A 20,319-nucleotide genomic window follows, 5' to 3' on the forward strand; every position below is an offset into this window, starting at 1 on the left:
CTTTTTTAAATGCATTTGACCTTTTTTGTTGATGCATTATGCAGAAATACAATGATCAGAAGACATTCAAAGTATATACTGTATATAACAAATATCAGAATTTGGTTACTCATTACCCAGGAAAATTTTATTTTAATTTACCAAGCTACACAACCTGTGATTTTAAGACGTAATCTAAAGCGTTCACGTATTTGGATGCTATTGCTTTAAGTGGAAACGGATGCAAAGCAGCAAAAACATACTGAGAGGCAAAAGTGTGACTAACACTAATGACAGGTATCACAATATGGAAAGTTTAGAAACACAAATACACCATAGCGCTTAACAGCAATATGCCATTACCTGAAATTCACCTGTGATTTTCTCAGTAGGCACCTTCTAATGTATGGGTGTTTTTCCCTGCTTAAATCACACTTTGATGTTTTCCTCTGTTGTGTTCCACTTTTGTTGTAGATGGACAGCCCGTCTTTATTCTGTGCTAGCAGGGTAGCAGGACTACAGAAGCCTTTCAAACCACTGTTTTTATGGTTTAGAGCTTTCATCTCATTTGCTGGTTGAGGAAGTGTCACGCTGATGTGGTGACTGGTGTGTTGTTTTGTTGGAAGGGGCAACCTCAGTTTTCCGCCCTCATCGGGGGGTTTAAGCACCCTGCTTGTTATAGGAAACCTGGCTGGCCTTAATAGGACAAAGTCCAGGCATTGATTTGACAAAATAGTCTCTGGAATTAGATGTTGCAGAACAAGCAAATCACAGCTAGGGTAAAAACAATTCTCTCATCAGGGGGCGGTCCACCCCTTAGGGACTCTGTACTCCCTGCCTTCCTGAGAGGATCAAAGCCATGTCTTGAAGGAAAGGGAGACAAATCTGTCAGATTTCATGATGAAAACAGAATCCGTCTATTCACATAGGAAAGAGGAAACATGTAGTAGCTTATGTTAATAGGCTAAAGGCTAATTACAACATAATTCCAAGCAGTATTTGATAAATGGATATTTAATCCATACAAGAGATAATGGTAATAGAATAATATGTTAAAGTATATATTTTGTCCCACTTACTAGCATTTTCCAGAATTTTTAAACATATTGTACAGTCTTGATTGGCAGAAGCTCCACAATAAAAGCTAATAAAATTTAAATTTTGTTTTATTTGTCAAATTAGTATTTTAAAAGATGATATTTAATACTCATGTACTCATGTGGTCACGTTTTGACAACTTTTTCAATGAATTTTCATCTATGCTCCTGCAATTAGACAAACGTATTAAAAAAAAAAAAAAAAAAAAAAAAAAAAGCCACTATGAAATTAATCACTTGCCAGAGAGCTCATTACTGTAGGAGAGGGACCAGCCTGACAAGAATCAGACAAAAGGAACACTGCAGAGGCACTTTAGTTTCAGTGAGCTGCTCTGCTGGTGCTGTGGTGACGTCAGAGGTCCTCTAAGCTGTCCTTTGTATCCTTTCCCCGTATGCTTCGTCTCTGGGGCAGTCCCCCTTGTTCACACCAGCAGGTCATTTTCTCGTCGTCCCATTAAGCCCTGATCCCAAAATTAGGAGCTCCTCTAAATGCCATATATGACCCTGTTTTGACCTACGTGTCAGGGAAAAGACATTGGAATGTTTTGGTGATAGGTATGTAACCCTGATTTCAGCAACCTTCTGTCCTGTGTTTGTATGTTTCTGTCAGTTTGCTGGTTTTGAAACAACATGCCAAAAGACTGCAGAAAAAAGCTAACCTGCTGGTTAACAGCATCACATTATCAGAAAGGCTGATTATTGTGCGTTATTCATACAAAAATAATAAAATAACCAAGGGCTTTGAGTTGCAGAAAGATAGCTATAAAAATGTTAGGCAGATGTTGTAGGTGAAATAAAACAAGTTCATTTCATTGTAAGTCAGTATTTTGTAATAGAAAATGAATTTCGGGGGAAGAGTTTCAGCATTTGCAGATGATGCCATTATTAATTAATGTGAGTGAATTCTAAGACTTTAAACATGGCACCTTGTGTCATTCATTGAAAACGTTGTAACCTCTCAAGTGATCCTCAATTTATCCATAACTTTCAAATTAAGAACAGAGTAACAAAAGGAGAATTTGGTTGTTGGCTAAACAACAATGTAATCTGGTTTGTTGCTGGAACACAAAGCCCTGATACCTGTGAGATGCCTATTTGAAAGGAAACAAACTGTTAAATGACTGTTAAATGTCTGTTAAATGTCTCATGACTTAATCCTTCCCATTTGAAACTGAAGATTCCCTCGAACAGTGATTACTAAATTGTGTCACTAGGTTTGTGCAGACCCATGTTTTTGATATATACCATGATAGATTTACACAAGTTTACTCATTTGTTTTCAAAAATGCCTGAGACTCATGCTAAACGTCAGACATTATGAACCAATGCAGTGGCTTTTGTTAAGCTTTGTTAAGTTTGCAAACTGTTTTATAACTTCAAACATGTTTCAGGAGTTTCTCACAGTCTGAAGGTTCATGACGATCTTAACCAAAATGTGAACAATGACAATGATAAGTTGGGTTTGTGATTCTGAGTGTTATGATCAGATAAATTCCCTAATGCCTGTGAACTAAAGGTTGCAGTTCTTAGAATCTGAAGCCCGTATTGGTGTTGGGACATCAGTTGTACAATTATATAACATCTAAACTGATAAAAGATCCCATTTATCTTTGGGTTTGTAGATGGAAAGGAGCAAGATCTTCAAAAAGTTCCCCAAAGATCCATAAAGTCCCTCATTTGGAGATGTTTTTGAAAATGGTGCTTTGTTCACACCTGTGGTCAGCACTTTATTTTGTGTTTTCCCTTTATCTGAGTTTAATCTGCATGCAGCCAGCATTTTGCAGTCTATACTTCTGAATAGACTGCAGTGTGTATTGTTATCTGTTCCTCTGTCTCTGTACCTGACTGGCTGTGGTTCCGCATCGGCTTTGAACCACATCCAGGTGTCAGTCCATGTAGATGCATGTTGCTGTAGTTTGGTGCCAACCAAATGTGAAGGAACCAAATCTTAATTGAAATACAAAGCTTCACACTTTTCTTGATGTCATGCTATGTAATGCAAAATATCACAAAGTAATGTTTGGTTTAAGTAAAGACATTTCTGAATTCATCAAAAGTAATAATACATTGTTCTGAAGTGTTTTGGAGTTATATCCATGAATAATTTGTCTTTTTGACCATTAGTATCAAGATTTTTTCATTACTGTAAATAAATGAATCTGATAATTTTCACCTGCAACAAAACTGGAAAAAAAATATTTTCTTTTGGCAATACAGTCAATATGGTGATTATAAAGTAGTAAAAAACACCTGTGGAGTGTAGCGAAAGTATTAAATTGAACTGCAGAGAAGCAAGTCTGTAGCCAGTGAGGACTGATTCCAACTGCCCAATGGTGCCACCATGTATGCTGTCCTTCAACATTTTGGATGACAGCTTACGTGCAACTCCACTTGGTTGAATGCCAAATAAGATCAGGCACTGTGGGAATAAAAGATCATGCGCAACGAAAGACATGTAAAAGTAAATGATGAGATAAAAAATAAAAGAATGGTGACCTTTTTGTTCATCTGTAACATGAAGTCCCAGGTATGCTAGGGGCAAAGTCAGCAGGGCAGGCTTGGTTAGTATTTCAAAATCTGCACTGCAACATTGGTTTCATGGAAATTCACTACCTAGAAGATTTACCTTTTCACAAATGGTTTATTTAGTGTCAAAAAGTTCTGATATAAAATGTAACCAACCAAATAAACATCTATAATAAATTGCATATCCTGGAGTCATGTATATATTCTCATGCAAACATACCCCCTCCTGGATGTTTTCTCATCTGTGATAGTTTCATGTTTCCTCTGATCTCAGTAGCAACTCACATCTGATCTTTTTGCAGATGCCAGTTGCTATCAGAGACAGTGTTTAACAATTTCTCATCTGTTATTGTCTGTAACTGAAAGCCTAAAATATTTTCCCATAACACCCTGGTGGAGATGTACAGTGCTGATGTCTCTCCTTGTGTTTTGTGTTCATCAGATAGCACACTCACCTCCTTCTTTATGCTTCACCTCCCTCTTTCCTTGTCTCACACTTTGCTCTCAACAGTTTCCTGCACGCTTAATATGGTTACTGCAACCTAAGACATGTTTTGGATTGTTTCACAGTGGCCTGGTATTGCAACAATGAAACAGTTACCGTAGGTCTCTGGGTGTGCAATAACAACACACTTAGCACGTACATGTTTTTCAGATTAGATGTCTTTAAGTTGCTGTAATCATTATATTTATAGTAACAGTGAATTAACTTAAAATTTGAAACATTAAGAGCTTGCTCACAGTGATGAAGCTATAGAAAAATATCACCTCTGCTCCATTTATCCTAATGAAATTCTTTTGTATCTATTAGCTCAAAGCTATGGTTTTGCAGCCCAGAGCTTAAAGAATAAGACCCATGATTTTCTTTTTTTTTTTTTGGTTATTTTAAGCAGATCTATAAAGAGACTATAACCAACGATGAATTTTGTGTACTCACTTTGTGTACTATCCTGAACCTAGTGTAGCTTATTTAAAGAAATAGAAAATTACTGGCCTTATCTTTTACCTGTTACCTGTAATGTTAGACTACATCTGCTGGGATTGCACGTTTGCCATGACACTTTTTATAAAGTGATATTATGTGTATGTTGGTTCCACTGAGTAAAGTAAATTATCAAGGTTTCACTTCTGCCATTTGTCTTTTTCAGTAGCCAACATCAGATTCAGTGTACTGTAAGGATTTTCAGCTCCCTAATCTGATACTAAAGACCCTCACAGCTGGAGGAAATCTCTCCAACAACAGAAATCAACCAGAATCCTTTCCCTTTGCGATGACACAGCCTCTCACTCAAGACTGTATAAACAACGGTTTGGAGGTCTGATTGTCTCACAGTTTATATATGAGAATGAGGAAGTAGTAGCTCTTTTTTTTCAGGATTTCTATGCATTTGTATAGGATAGACTGCTTTTTGTTTTGGCAGAAGCCAAAGTAATAATCTGAATCTCAGCTTCTTGTGAAGCAACCTAAAAATTGCGATTTCCCTTCATAATTCTGAAAATATTTCATAAGTATCCATCACCTCTGACACACTTTGGACTGTGTTCAATGAATGTGCAGAGATTCAAAATGTATATTCATATTTGCAATGTACCAATAGAGCATTCGTTCTCACGCTGCATCAACCATTAATTGATCACTTTCCTTGATGCTCTGGTTCGCTGTGTCTAGTGTCACGTTTTTACAAAAAAAAAAAAAAACCAAAAAAAAGCAGACACACACTTAGAAAAGAGTCTTTAAATCCTCATAGAGAGTTGTGCTCATCTGTCTTTAAGTTATGCATTGCTGAGCTGCAAAGCTCTCCTTGGAAGTGTATCATTGAATTAAGGAGCATTTTTCACGGGAAACAAATAGTGTAGCCAGAGTAAGTGCAGAACAATGAGGGGCTCAATCTTAACTTGTTTAGACAGTGAAGGTTGCATTCAGTGGCACCTGACCAGAACCTTTCAAGGTACTAATATTCCCTCTACATACACACACAGTATGTAGAAGTTAACCTGCATTTCCTTAGAGATGCACATTGATGCAGATGTAATGCATGATTAAAATATGTACACATAGATGCACACACATATTCCCACACACATATCCATACCCTGTACTCATGAGGAAACCTGGCTGTCTCTGGCCCACCATTGTTCAATGGCACTGAGGCATTGCCGAGCTAAGTGAGGGGCCCTGATGGATGCCTACCAGAGTCAGACCACCTATAAAGGTGTGAGAGGAGGAGAAACCAGCTAAATGGGGTTCAGTTGAATGAGGAACTAAAAGATGGCATAAGATAGCAGAATATAAACTCCAAAGGAGAGGCAGGGAATTGGAAAATCTATTGTCCCCATGTACTCAAATGTGCAGGTGTGTATGAGTGCAGTATTGCTGCTTTCCTCCTGTCTGCATGGGTAGTAAAATAAAATATGACTTATCCTTCTGAGATAAAATACTCAGCCCTGTTTGAGTTTCAGGTGCAACATAGTTTATAGATGAATTTTTATCCCCTCATATTTTCTCAAAAATATGCAGAGCAACATTATCATTTTTGTAACAACAGTGGTGGCAGAGCTTCTAAGTAAGTAAAAATAGTATTTCTTCAATGTGAGAACACCCCATCTATTCCTGCCAAGTACTGAAAGTGTTGTAGATGATTAATATGTTAGCCTGTAAGCAGCATTTTACCATCACAGCTTGTTCAGATGGCGCTGCATCACTGCTACTACTGTATTTGAACATTGTCTCATTGTTACTTTAATGTGCATTATTATTGTTGCTGGTATCATTGATCTTTAAGTGTCACCTTTCTCACAGAGATATTATCTTGGAACAAAACTCTGCACTTATGTATTTCAGCGTGAATTTTTACACCTCAAAGCAAGCAACTAGTCTGATCTTCAGAGAAAATAGTGTGACAATTTTTTCATAGGGTACTGTCAGCGGTGTCACTTATACCCCAGGCGTTGTAAACAGAGAAACCAAGTCCAACAGCGCAGCAACAGTCAACATCCCGTGGCACAAAAATAAAAACAGAGGAGACAATCTTGAAAGCTCCACTAAAAGCAGAGTTGCTTGTTGAACTCCACTGGGGCCACACATGCCACATGGAACAAAAATATATATTTTTTTCTCCATAGAGTCATATTACAAAGTGCCATTGACATAAAAGTGTGGCAGTGAGGAGAAAGGTACATTTATATAAAATTAATTTATCCTTTTTTTTCAAACGTGTGATACACTTGATCACAGCAGCCTGAGTAACCTAATGGCCGTCACTGATGGCTACTCACCCATCAGCAGAGAAGTGGAGGCCTCTGTGTGGCACAATGACAAGCGCGTGAAGTGACAGATGACAAAGCAAACACAAAGGTCAAAACCTTTTGCTTGCAGGGAGAGAACAGAATTGTTTGTAATGTGGGTGCTTTATGTTCAGGAATAATGACGCAGACTTGAAACCTAAGTTGCTGAAGTCTTTCCTTTTCAAAGTATTGACACAATAATTTCTTCACTTTCTATGAAATGGCAGGAATTGATAACAAAAACATGCTCACCTTTTATGTATCAAAAGACCTGAATCTGCTGGGAAAAATCCAAATAAAAATAAAATTCAGACTTATTTGGAATAACCATATGATAACTGGCAACTGTAAAAAAAAAAAGAAAGTCTAATAGACAATGACTTACTGTTTAATGATGAGCTTGAAAACCTCCCAGCCTCACCTTACTACTCCTCCTCCACCTCTCTCTTTCCATCTGTGACAGTAGGACACATAATCAGGTTTTGCAAGATCTGTAAGTAGATTAGCAGCCACCTTACTTCAGATAAGAAGCTGCACTGATAAAGCCCTGTCCTAGAAGGTACATGTCTGTGATAAAATGCCATATCTGACATGAGCAGATTTGTTAGGAACATAATTAAGACACTGTCTAGCTATATCTACTCTAACTGCTCTTATCCTGTTTAATCCCCTCATTCTGTGTTGAGGATGAGGTCGAATAATTTGGACAAAAAAGAATCATTATGCAAACTGGAACTGGGCTAAAGGTTGTCTAAATAGAGATAACAGTAGTGTGTATTTTACTGTTCTTTCAGATTGTGATCAAATGGTAGACTGACACAAAACTAGTTGAGAAATGACTTTGCCTCAAGGTGAAACTGATATGGATTGAAGGCACTTTAAGCACCCAGGCTGGCAATGCCCTGTTGTAATCCTATGATCCACAGACAAACAGAAGAGGTAGTAAATAAGTAAATATAATACCAGGGCTCTTATCCATAATCCACTTTATAGAGACTTTTCCGAAAGAGCCATTTTTTTCACCCTCTTTTATCCTCTGGATAATTAGAAAATAAGCCTAAATTTGAGCCTGTTTGAGAGCTCAATATACGGTAAAGCACACATTCATATTATGCTTCTTTCAGGTACTCTCCATGCAGGAAAAAGCTGTAACTGGTCCATATAAACCTCCTAAGTGGTCTGTATAAAAAGCCAGGTGAGAGCAGCTTAATGTGCCTGGATAAACTTGCCAGCCACAAATCTAAACCTCAAATTCCACTTCACAGTGGATGAAATGATAAAAGCTGCATGTGCGTCCACACAGCTTCTGCATCACTGGCATTTATTTGTTTTTAACATATGCACTCTGTTGATTGATGCATTTCAGATTATCTTTAATGTCCTGCACAGCTGGAGTGACTGTGTACCAACCCCCATCTATCAAGGTCCATAACTTGTGGTGCATCTTTCTGCAAATAGCAGACTTGCTTCTCAAAAACTCTTTCTGTACAAGTCACTGCACACACATAAGACCAAAGATTTTTGCACAATATCTGTTTGTGCTTTGCATGTCTACATGCACGATTGTGTGTGTGCATATTACAGTTCCCCATACTGCAAAGATGGGATATACAATGTGCTACAGATAAGATCCATCGCTTAAGAGACTGATAGGTCAGAAATCATTGTAAAGACAAGGTGGATAGATCAGCCACTCATGTCACTTGTAAGGTCTGGTTTCAAAAGCAGTGTTAATCTGCAAATTGAAATCTCTACCTGTCTGTATGTATAGTAATTTGGAACATTGACTAATAATAGCTATGTCTGTGTCACAGAATTGTGTATTATACTTTAAACAATTTTCCTGACTTCTGTTATAGCAGACCTTCCTCAGAGATGCCTGTCAGGGAATCATTATCTCACTAAAGCACCACAAGAGGGTTGAGTGCCTCCATCTACAGGCTCTTTAACCTACATCCATTATTCAGAGGGTCTGGTAGAACGAGAGCTACAGGGAGAGCAGAAGAATTCACTCACTATTACATCTACAGATGATTAAGAAATGTCTGATAGCTGAGGCACTTTTATTACTAAGCTTTACTTAACATTTTAGTCTGTTACACATGGCTGGTCAAATAGGTTCGAGCATTCTGTATGCCTATGTATGCTATATGAGTAATAAGAGAAACACCTTACACTCATTCAGTTTACTGTTATATTTATACAGTATTTCTTGCAGGGCTACGGGATTTAAAAAATCCAGGTGGACAATGTGCGTATGTCTTAATGCTTGACTCGCAGTGTTTTTAGTTATCTGTTTCCCTTGGTGACACCCGCTATGTTTGTCACATTATGCTCAAGTTTTCCATGTAATAAGGGCTAATTTATGGCTTGTAACTGGATCCTGGTTGAATGGAGAGAAATGAATGAAACATGTGACAAGGTGTGATTAGTTATCCACCAATCTTGCTGGTTGTTTGTTGGCAGATGGGTCTTTTGTTAAGGTAATTTGTTCAACAAAATACCCAGGTAGATAATTACCTGTTGCTGTTGTGAGTATTATGACCATTGTTGTGTTAAAAACTTCCTAATAGTGTATATTCAGTGCTCAGTAGAGCAGCCAAAGGAGGTCATTGTATATAGCTGAGCCAACATGTTTTTCTTTGTTTCTTTCAACACCTGATTTAAGAAGTGCATATTAAATAATAGCAGTTAACACCTGAAAACAACCAAAACTTTAGCGCAGATTTGAATGTAATTCCACCCAGATCACAATTTCTAAAAGTGTAGGTAAAGTTTATACAAAGTCTGGTCTTGGCAGGCCTTCGTTTTCTAAACTGCAGCTGCATAAATGCTCAGTGGCATCAGATTAGACTACTATTCATCCGGGGTACAAATAAACATGATCGGGTATTAAGAGGCAGAAGCGGAAAGAGGTGTGACGAGGGTGTTGTATTTCACTTCAAACCACCTGGAGAGGAGACACTTAAGGCGCGCTGGTTCAGGGTGCCAGCGACAGTAGAGAGACGCCAGTCCCTCAGAAAGGATCGCATCATTTAATCGACTACGCCTGAATAAGTATAGGACGGGCTGTATTTGCATCCCCTCAGGCAATGGACAGCAGGATCAGACCGCTTGGCCTCTCCGGACACACCAACTCGCTCGGTGGCCTGCAGGTACCTCCTTCCCTCCTACGCCCTCCACCTCTCTTCCTCCGGGCTTGTAACACCACGCTGGAGAGGGGGTACCCCCGCACCCCGAAGTGCGCCAGATGCAGAAACCACGGCGTGGTTTCTGCGCTGAAAGGCCACAAGCGCTTTTGCCGTTGGAGAGACTGCGTGTGCGCAAAGTGCACTCTAATAGCGGAGAGGCAGCGGGTGATGGCCGCTCAGGTGGCTTTGAGGAGGCAACAGGCTCAGGAGGAGAGCGAGGCCCGGGAGCTTCGGCTGCTGTATCCCGGCTCGGGGATAGGAGGGGAAGCAGGGATCCCTCAGGGGTCACCTTTAGGCCCCGGGCTGCCACCAACTATCAGCAACACTCCAGCAGCTCCTACTTTTGATGTTTTTGGAACAGAGAGGCCAAAAGATGGTAAGCTTAAATTGAAGCCATAAATTCTGCAAACAATTACAAAAAGCAATGATACCTGTAATTATTTGAAGGAGTTGAACTGGATTTGTGGAATTTAAAATTCAATTGTATGTTGTTATATAGTTGATTTACATTTTCCGGTAACATTTAAAGTTACAACGCAAAGTGTTTATTTCTTTGCGTGTTTTAAGCTGGATGCAGACATAATCATGCGTTATTTCAAACTATTTGCCTTTCTTTTATTCATATTTCAGATGAGAAATTAAACAAGTACAGTTTTTATAACGGATTCATGGGTCGACCACTGTTTGCTCCCAACACCACACGGCTGCCATCTCCGAGTGACAAGACTGAGTTGTCTCCAAGCAAAGACAACACCATTTCATTCGCTGATAAAAGTCCCAGTCCATCCCCGGTGTTCGATCAGCGGTCCATCACAGAGAGTCCTCACAGGTCGCTTTCCTCCTCGGATCCGGAGTCAGGGAGCGAGTCAGAAAAACCCAAGGACTACCCGAGCCTGGACCGGGACCCGACCGACATCATGGCTAAGATCTTCCCCCATCAGAAACGGGACACCCTGGAGTCTATGGTGAGAACGTGCAAAGGTGACATTGTTAAATCGATTGAGCTGGTGTTGAACTCCAAAGAGAACAAAACTGACTCTGAAAGCGTGTCTCTGTCTAATCACCCAAACGTGCTCAGGCCTTCGGTTGGTTTGCCTGGAACGTTTGGTGCTCTGGGTAACAAGTCAGCTTTCTCACCGCTCCACATACCACCGACGGCCGCAGGGGGAGAAAGCCTGTATGGGCTCAGCCCTCGCCTCGGTGTCAACCCCTTACGGCTAGCCTACTCCTCTGCAAACGGCGGGATGGCAAGTTTTATGTCACCGTACATGACATCCGGACTGATGCCAGTGTTTCCACTGCGTCCACCTTTGGACTCTTATTCCTTCCCTGGCATGATCCGTGACCTTTCTTACCTTCAGAACAAGGCATCCCTATGCAGCACAAGCCTTTACGCACGGCTTAATGAAAAATGACTAAATGCATTTCTGATACATAAAAAACTTCCTTCTTTAGATAATGTTATTGTAAATTGACTTTACTTTTAAATACAAGCGCCTCAAGGTGCTCATTAAAATCACTGCATTCTGCCAATTTTATTTTGCTTTTTTGTACATTTCGTAAAATTATTGTTAATAAAGCTGTCAATGCATTCTCTGTGTTCATAAATTGTGCCAATGCTTTGTTCTATCTATCTATCTATCTATCTATCTATCTATCTATCTATCTATCTATCTATCTATCATATAATATATAGACTGAAGTATAAATAGCTGTAAATACCCAGTACAAAGCTTTCTACTTCACCGATTTAGTGGGAAATCCTCCATAATGTAGATTTCACACTATTGATTATCAATATAACAAAAAAAAAAAAAATCACGACTAAAGCCAGTCGGTCTCCTCCGTGATGTTTATCACCCATCTTAATGTTTTCGCTAGGTGTTATGTTACAATGTAGCAAATGACAATTAAAGGCCATAGTACTGAGGTGACTGCTGCAATGTAGAACGTTGGAACGTCGCTGCTTCCAATGCGGCTTGGACACGTGATAAGTTCCAAACATTACGTCGTGACGTCACGGCGGTGACGTGTAATAACGCAGTGAATGAAGGGACTCGATGTTTAAGTGTTGCAGTAGTTCTTTAATTTAAAAAAGCTGCTGTGCTAGTGCGGCGTTCATATCAAAGATTTGTGTACAGTGTGACCCAGCATGCACTTCTTATATAAACCAGAAAATGTGATATATTTGTTTTAAATGATAAAACATAAAAACCTCACAAACAGCCCCTCTTTCCATTTTGAATGTGAGAAAAGACTAAATCAAAGTGTGAAGAGCCGTATTTTCGGCTCTAGAGACATTCCGACTTGTGATTGGTCGAAGGGGTCGCATGCGGCTCAAATATAAGCCAATAAGTAGCCTCGGAATCTTCACGTGACTGTTGTTTTAGGAAGTCATGGCACGGGCAGTTTGAAAGTTGTATGGAGGCTATGTCATGAGTTAAAAACACGTATGAGCAGGTTGTTGAGTGAGGAGATAGACGGCTCGTACTTTGCTCTCTGCTATGCATTTCCAAATTCTATTCCTCACTGTCCTGTGGTGTGGTTTTGTGGACTCGCGGAAAATAAGAGGAATATCATCGTCCTGTAAGATCATTGTCCCACTTCTAGCTAACCGACTACGTAGCTTTGCAGCTATCATCACATCTGTAAATAAAATGCATGGTGTAACGTTAACAGCTCCTTAGCTTACACACAGACAGCATGTTAGCGCATATGTCAGTCATCGCGGCACACGGTTTGTAGCAGCAATGTTGCTAGACCTAGATAGTTTATTCTAATAGTTCAGTAACAAATATTGACAGTCTCTGGGATTAAGCCCCGATTTTTTTCAGTCTTCAATGTTCTTGATATGAAATCATGTTCGATTATACTTTATTTTATACAGACAAGCGGTTCTACAGGGAGAGAAAGTCCTTCCTGTGCATTGATGGATCGAAAATCATCCCCTTTGAGCAGGTCAATGACGACTACTGCGACTGCCAGGATGGTTCTGACGAACCAGGTGAAACTTGGTTTAGCAAACTGGGAGTCAGTAAACATTTCTGTTTGTGGGACAATAATATTTCACTTGACTTAACTGAGCTTGGGCTTTTTCAGATTCATTCTGTTTTTTAAAATAGTGACTATAATGTAAGTATGCTATAATATGTGATTAGCTAGTTATAGTGGATGTGCTGTAGCTTCTGTGTATGTACTGTACTGATCTCTGCTCCTGACCCCACACAGGCACCTCAGCCTGCCCTCGTGGTAGATTCTACTGCACTAATCTGGGTTTCCGCCCACACTACATCCCATCATCACGAGTCAATGATGGCATCTGTGGTAAGGTTTTTATATTGCATTGGAGATTTTAGTAAACTGTAGAGAATTTTTTGAAGTGAAGCAATATTTGTATTTTTTTCAAAGATGAGGGCAGTGTTGCATGAAAAAACTTATTTTTGCAGAAAATAAATGGCTGTCCTATTTGTTCAGAATAGCCGGTGAAAAGCTTTCATGCATGGAAAAGTGTGATGGAAATATCTTTCATTTAATGTTTTATTTTTTTTGTCAAAATAAATTTACGTCCATGTTTCATTTAGTAAAAAGTTCTCAGTGCTTTTGCCAAACAAATAGATGCTGTAGACACAGTAAAGAAGTGTGTGAGGGTGTACGCACACACACACACACACACACACACACACACACACACACACTTTCCTCGCTCAGATTTCCTTGAAATAACATCCTGTTCTTTTCTTGAAGGCTTTTACCCATCTATTCTTGTAAAATCTGCTGTACTCTATGCCTAATCAGACATGTGTTCTCCAGTAGCTCTCCACGTTGGATAAAATCAGTACATTCCTGTGTTGACGTTTCTTCTTTGTCACCAGATTTTTCAGCAGCATTAGACTGGTTTAAAAAAAAAAAAAAAAAAAAGTGAAGGAATGAGAAATGAAAGAAGAAATTTCACGAAGCCTTTTTCTCAATTTCCTGTCTTCTTTATTCCACTTTCACTTCTTCTCAATTCCCTGCTTCAAATAGAACTACTTAATAGGTAACAAGTTGTTCCTATTCCTCTTCAGCTGGTTGTTCAGAGAATTTTATTGGTGTTTTTTAATGGGCACTAATGCTCTTGTTCTGCTGATCGCCACTGGGGTTCTGGATAATTGAAAAGTTTCACACTGTGCCTACTCTCCTGGGTGAAACATCTGAGCACAAGCCAGATCTGTGCACTTACAAAAGACCATGCCACTCATCTTATAAATGGTTGATCTCAAGAGACCTTCTATCAACTAGAGAGAAAGATAACATGCTGAAACAAGGCCTGAGTTTTGTCTTTGTGGATAAAAAGTCACTGACTACATCAACATTAAAGCCAATGGTGTTTCATTTTTTTTGGTGTAAGACATTTGATGCAAGTAACTTCATATTTACTGTACAGACATAAGAAAAATCTTATCTTACTCTTAGTGACTCTAAGCATATGGATGTATGTATAGCACCCCAAAATGTTCAGTTAGTTGTCTTATATGACACACAAATTCTCACATTTAAGGCATCTAGTATCACTGAATCTGCAAAAAGGGCCTGAATATAAATAAAATACTGTTTTGATGGTTGTTTTTAATTTAATGTTTAATTAATCCATACTTATCTTATTTTTATTGCCAACTTCTGTTTTGATCACATAATTTAGAACAAAGACATATTGCTTTACCATATTTGTTGACATGTTGATGCATTGGATTGGTTTCTCCTCTGTCTCTTGCCAGATTGCTGCGATGCTTCGGATGAATACAACAGCCACGCTCACTGCCAGAACACTTGCTGGTCAGTTGAAAACTGATATTTATAAAATAACACATGAAGATTTTAACTCAAAATATGTCTTTAGAGGCCCATGCATAACTGAAGATATAAATATACACCATGTCCATTTTATTCATCCATTAGATTTTTCTGCAGCTTTATGAAAATTCACATTTTCTTTATCCATTTTGTATTTAACATATGTCTATTCATCATAGCAACAATATAACGGACTACTGCCTGCTGCACCCATGTTATAGTGACTCGGTCATTGTGCCACCAGGGGGCATAGTGTCACTATGTTTTAAAAACTTGATGTATTTCAGGCTTTCTCTTGTAATGTACCGTATATGCGTGATCCTGAAATGTAGCCTACTGCGTAAATGTAACTTCTAATAGAGTAACCCAGTTCTTCTGTTGACAGTCCTCTATTATTTCATTCACAGCCATTGGTCTCAAAACCACATACACGCAGAGTATATCTCATTATATTTCCACAAGGTCCACACTCATATTGTGTTTGCCTGACTTCAAAAACAATTTAGTTCAGCCACAGAGCATCATCCCCCGTCTTATTTACTTTTCTACTTTCCCATTTGGATTCCTGCTGCATTGTGGTCCCTTAAAAATTGGATTTTGCCATCTCAATGACTGTAGCAGGGGTGGCCGATGTTTTTTCACTAATGATGGGAATGTGCATCCTCTTGCTTTCCACCAGGAATCTGGGACAGAGAGAGAGAGCATACGTGGAGGGCCAGATGAGGACCTTAGACGAGGGTTTGCGACTTAAGCAGCAGCTGATTGAGGAGGGAATACTTCTCTGGAGGGAGAAACAGGTACATGGTCTTTTGCAGAAGTACCTACTACTCTATGGCATGTAGGAATAGTAACATACTTACTAGAATTAGAATTCTGAAATTTCTTTCAAAACTTTTATCTTGTTCCTGCTGTTAGAATCCAAGTAACTATTCACGTTTTTGACTGTGTTGAGATTGACTTGCACAAAATGCATACTAAGTTTAAGTGGTCTATATATATAGTCCAGGGTGGCCTATATATTTCAAATTAATCCTCATATCAGGAGAAAACAGGTAACCTGAAATTACTAAGAAAAGGAAACCATGTAAGTTGTGTATATATTCTTGGTCCACTACACTGTGGCTTGTTGGCCCTGAAATGTGATCATTCTGGAGTCCAATATTTGATTTTCAGAACCTGTCACTAGCATTTAGCTCAAAGCAATGTCCTGGGTTGGAATCTGGCCAGGGAATTTGGTTGTTTTTCTCTCTTTTCTTTGTTTTTATGGTGTTGTCACCAATCAAATTATGGAATAATGCACCTAAAATTACCAATATCCACAACTGTAGTTTTATTACCTGAGCCACCATCTAAAAAACTTGACTGAAGATTGATGTTGAGGTTAATTTCCTTTTATTATGTGTTGCACTCTGAGAATTCTTACTCTAAATGTGCAGCTGGTACTCTATGATCCTGTTCTGACCATACATGTTAATCACATCTGCTGCCACAGGTGTTTACTCACCTGTAGTTTACTTACTAGTGGTTTCTAATACCAAGCTTATCCTGCTGTGCTTTGTCATGCTGAGAATGGTCAGAAAACATTTTTCCAGCCATTAGCTCAAATGTATCACTGTGTTCAATTGATGAATGATGCTCACTGTGCTTTCATTGATATGATTACGTGTGTTATCCAGAATAATTCTAGTGTGCATCATAACCTGCAATCTACAAATACCATCATATTCATTTCAGTTCACGTTGTACTGTACATCTTCAAGGGTTTCACATGTGACTATGCCTCATTTGCAATGAGTCTAAAGTACTAAAGAGTAAAAGGTTGAGGTAAGCCAGCACAAGTAAACAACTACGTCAAGCCCATTTTGAATCATCGTGCTTCCTTACAGAACTTCAAGTTAAGCAGAAACTACTTCAGTTTTTCCTCTGCTCTCCATTTGCACATTTAGTTCAATAAGCACTAGACCAAATTAGAAATAAGAGCCCTTGAGCTTGGTGCAAATTAAATTGGTAAATTTGCCAGCTGAGGATCTCTTTAGGTGTTTGTTGTTTATATTTACTGGTTCAGTGATTACTTAATGCATTATTGGGGCACAGGTAAGTACAAGTTGCCTTCCCATCACTGTTAGTCACGTCTGGCTCACGGACTCCATATGGAAAGTTCATTTTATTTTGTTCAGTGCATTGGTAATAGAAATCTGATTTCTTTAAGAGTTGTTCAACATGAAGTTATAAAGCTTTAAAAATACTATTTGGTATTTTGAAGGACTCATTGGCAGCTGAAAAATCTTACTGCAGCACATTTCACAGTTCTCTGACTTTCTCAGGGCTGCCATCAATCCCTCTGTTATTGTGCGCATTGATTATGTGAGAAATTACTTCAAGATATTTCAAAGCACTTTACGGCACCATTTGTGTAAAAAAAATATATATTCAAGAGCGTCAGTCTTGTTTAAAACATGTATTGCTTGCAGTGAAAATACAGCTGAAAAGATACTACTTATTTGACAGTGATTGTGACTGAAGGCCACACACGCTTACACATTTCTGATTTGCCAGCTGATGGTCTCTTGAGTGTGTACCCTGGTCTCTTCCTTTCTGTTCTCTTCTTCCCCCCCCCCCCGTGCTCTTTTCTGTGGTGGCTGATTGGCAGATCGAGGCTGAAGTGTCACCCAGCCCTTTGAGCCCCGCTGCACATTGTGATCCTCTTCTCTCAGCGTGTCTCTGTTGATATGGCAGGGTTACTGCAGGGGCCTCGTCTCGGAAACCTTACACAATGACTCAAAAGTGAACTCTTCCTGTGGTTCAAGGGTTATAGAAGAATCCAGTGTCTGTAAAAACAGCACAGTAGAAAACTTTTTAATCAAATTAGAAGCGTTTACACACTAAAAGCTGAGTGTAGTCTGTCAGCATTGTGTGTTCTATAATAAGAAATAGGATGCTGCTGTTGATTGAATACAAATTGGTATTCAATAAAATCCTCTTTGTAGAGGTTTGTGATTATCTTTACATTGACTAAGTCCACATTTTAAAGAAGGAAATTGTGTGGAGCATATGTTAGCCTTCAGAACTTTTAATTTTTTCCCTCTTCCTCCTCAAACTAACACAGCAGGCGATAACTCTGACTTTGTGTACTAACTTGACACTTCATGATCTTTTAAACTAACAGTCTAATTTTCACTCAGTGTAATTAGAATATTGCTTATTTTTATGATTAATCGGTGCCCAAACAAGTCTTTGAAAATATATATCTATAAAGGTCAGATGTTTCAGCGCAGTTTTTTGAAATCCTGAGTTTATGAAAGCACGAATGTTAGGCCTATGTGAGTAGTTTCTGGTATTTTATATTGCATTTGAATATTGGGGATGAACTTTTTACATGTTATGGGTGTTACTCACAAGTAAATATGTTCTTGTGCACTCAAAATGGAGCCCATAAATCACAGCAGCAAACTGAAGGTGGCGAAGCAAACAGCGTGGCCTAGAAAGGTAGTCATCCCTATCGGAACCAAGCAGAATCCATCACAGTATTATGAGAGTCTCTGAGGAGAGATTGGAAGGCAGTATTCGCATGCGCGCACATACACACACACACACACACACACACACACACACACACACACACACACACACACACACACACACACACACACACACACACACACACACACTACTATTTCTTGTGGGGACTTTACATTGACTTTCATTCATTTCTTGGAAACTTCACCTTCATCATAACTGTAACCACTAATTGCTTAACTCTTACTCTAAGTTAACACCCTAAAATTCAATGATTTGCATGGTGAGGACCAGCATCTGAGTTAGCAAGTAAACAAGCTTCAGTCCCCACAGTGTGAATAATACCAATAATGCTCTTTCATATTAATTGGTCCATTACAGAGAGTGATGGTAGGTTATCCTTGCTTGTCAAAAGCTGTAATTTTTAGTATGACAGCAATACCTCTCTTGAAAGTGATTTAAAGAGACCATTCTATGGACCCAAGCACTATTGTGCATTTTTTTTGCAAATACATGGTTTGGTGTAGTCTGTATAAGGAATGAGAGGGGTGGTGTAAACCTAAATCCGATCAAAATATAACACTTGATCGGATTATTTCTGTCTTGTGGCGCAACGCTACGTGGTGTGACGCATTTCCGGGGGCAGGGTCAGAATCATGGCGGCAACAACCTGGTTTGTGGCCTTTACAACGTTATTTTTAGAGACTTGAAAAGAGGTAAAAAGTAAATACTAGGCTTGATGATCGAACGGCTCGAACGACTTCTTCAAATGAAGTTTTTGAAAATAAAAAAGTATTATTGTCAGTTTAAATGGTTCACAACAGGCGGGCTCGTTTTGCGCATGTCAGTCGTTTATCTAATCGGATTAACGTCCACGTAAACAGCGAGTCTTTAATCAGAATGATTTCAGTCGGATTGAAGAAATATGGTTCGTGTTACCGCAGCCAGGAGCGACTCTAAGCTGCTGAGACACAGTTGTTTGAGCTAAATGCTAACGCTAACATGCTAACAATGCTAACTTGACGTTTGACAGGCTGTTCGCGTTTTAGCATTGACGAATGAAAGCGCTAAAGAAACGTCATGCAAACCAAATATTGTCATTTGTGTATAAGTGCAATGGATAACTGCACTTTATAAAAATATCTGAGACACTTTTCACCTCATTAAGAGTCAGAATTGAAGAATTGTGATTATACATTTGCCACAAATTGGGATAGTATTACCACCCGTTACTTAGCTGTTCGCCATTTAATGCTGATCTTTGTTTTAAACTGTCTCTTTAGGCCCAGCTCAGAGAGCTTCAGCAGGCAGCTGAGGACCTGCAGATCAAACTGGAGGAACACAGGAGGAGGAAACATGAGGCTGACCGACTCAGAGAGCAAACCTTAAAGGCACTGGACGCAGGAGACAGTGGTAAGTGTCATGCCACCTTGAACCTGCTGTGACTTGGTTTAAGTCCATTTTGAACAATTTACTTCAGCCGCAGAATTGGTTCACTTTGAAGACATAGTTAGGTCATTGTTACGGCTACCTCAGGGCAGCTTTCGTTTCATTTCACTGAACAAAAGCAAATTGACCTTAGCACCTCAGGCCAGATGGTCAGAATGACAAATGGTAGAACATGAGAAAACAGCTCGAAGGGTTAAATACAGATGCCTGGGCCATTGAAATAAATGGGCTAGAATAGGAGTGCTGAGCAGCAGCATATTGCATTCCCACAGCTCTCCTTTCACATTCCTCAAACCTTCATAGAGAAGTTGCCTATGACTCACAGGAAAATTCCCTTATCGCTCCAAGCACAAGCTGGCTTGGTATTTTAAGTGACGTTCAGGCTATGAATGTACAGAAAGTTGTGGAGCTGGGTAGGAAATGGCCTCACTCATTTTCAACACTGA

The 20,319-nt window shown here is 39.2% G+C and overlaps 2 protein-coding genes across 7 annotated transcripts in view; both read left to right on the forward strand.

The window, feature by feature from the left end:
• Positions 1-9,755: 9,755 nt before the first annotated feature.
• LOC113124018 (doublesex- and mab-3-related transcription factor A1) lies at positions 9,756-11,493 on the forward strand. Its single transcript, XM_026296478.1, has 2 exons — positions 9,756-10,454; positions 10,709-11,493. The coding sequence occupies exons 1-2, from the start codon at positions 9,980-9,982 to the stop codon at positions 11,491-11,493; spliced, it is 1,260 nt and encodes a 419-aa protein (XP_026152263.1). The 5' UTR covers positions 9,756-9,979.
• Positions 11,494-12,473: 980 nt separating this feature from the next.
• Positions 12,474-20,319, forward strand: part of LOC113125684 (glucosidase 2 subunit beta-like) — a 96,053-nt gene continuing 88,207 nt past the window's right edge. For all 6 annotated transcript variants that reach the window (XM_026299298.1, XM_026299299.1, XM_026299300.1 and 3 more), the window contains exons 1-6: positions 12,474-12,664; positions 12,966-13,082; positions 13,307-13,402; positions 14,833-14,890; positions 15,588-15,705; positions 19,708-19,837. In XM_026299298.1, coding sequence (XP_026155083.1) covers positions 12,583-12,664; positions 12,966-13,082; positions 13,307-13,402; positions 14,833-14,890; positions 15,588-15,705; positions 19,708-19,837 — 601 coding nt within the window. In that variant the 5' untranslated portion in view covers positions 12,474-12,582. The remainder of the gene's footprint in view (positions 12,665-12,965; positions 13,083-13,306; positions 13,403-14,832; positions 14,891-15,587; positions 15,706-19,707; positions 19,838-20,319) is intronic.

This window comes from Mastacembelus armatus, chromosome 18, assembly GCF_900324485.2.
Source record: "Mastacembelus armatus chromosome 18, fMasArm1.2, whole genome shotgun sequence".
Lineage (NCBI taxonomy): Eukaryota > Metazoa > Chordata > Actinopteri > Synbranchiformes > Mastacembelidae > Mastacembelus > Mastacembelus armatus.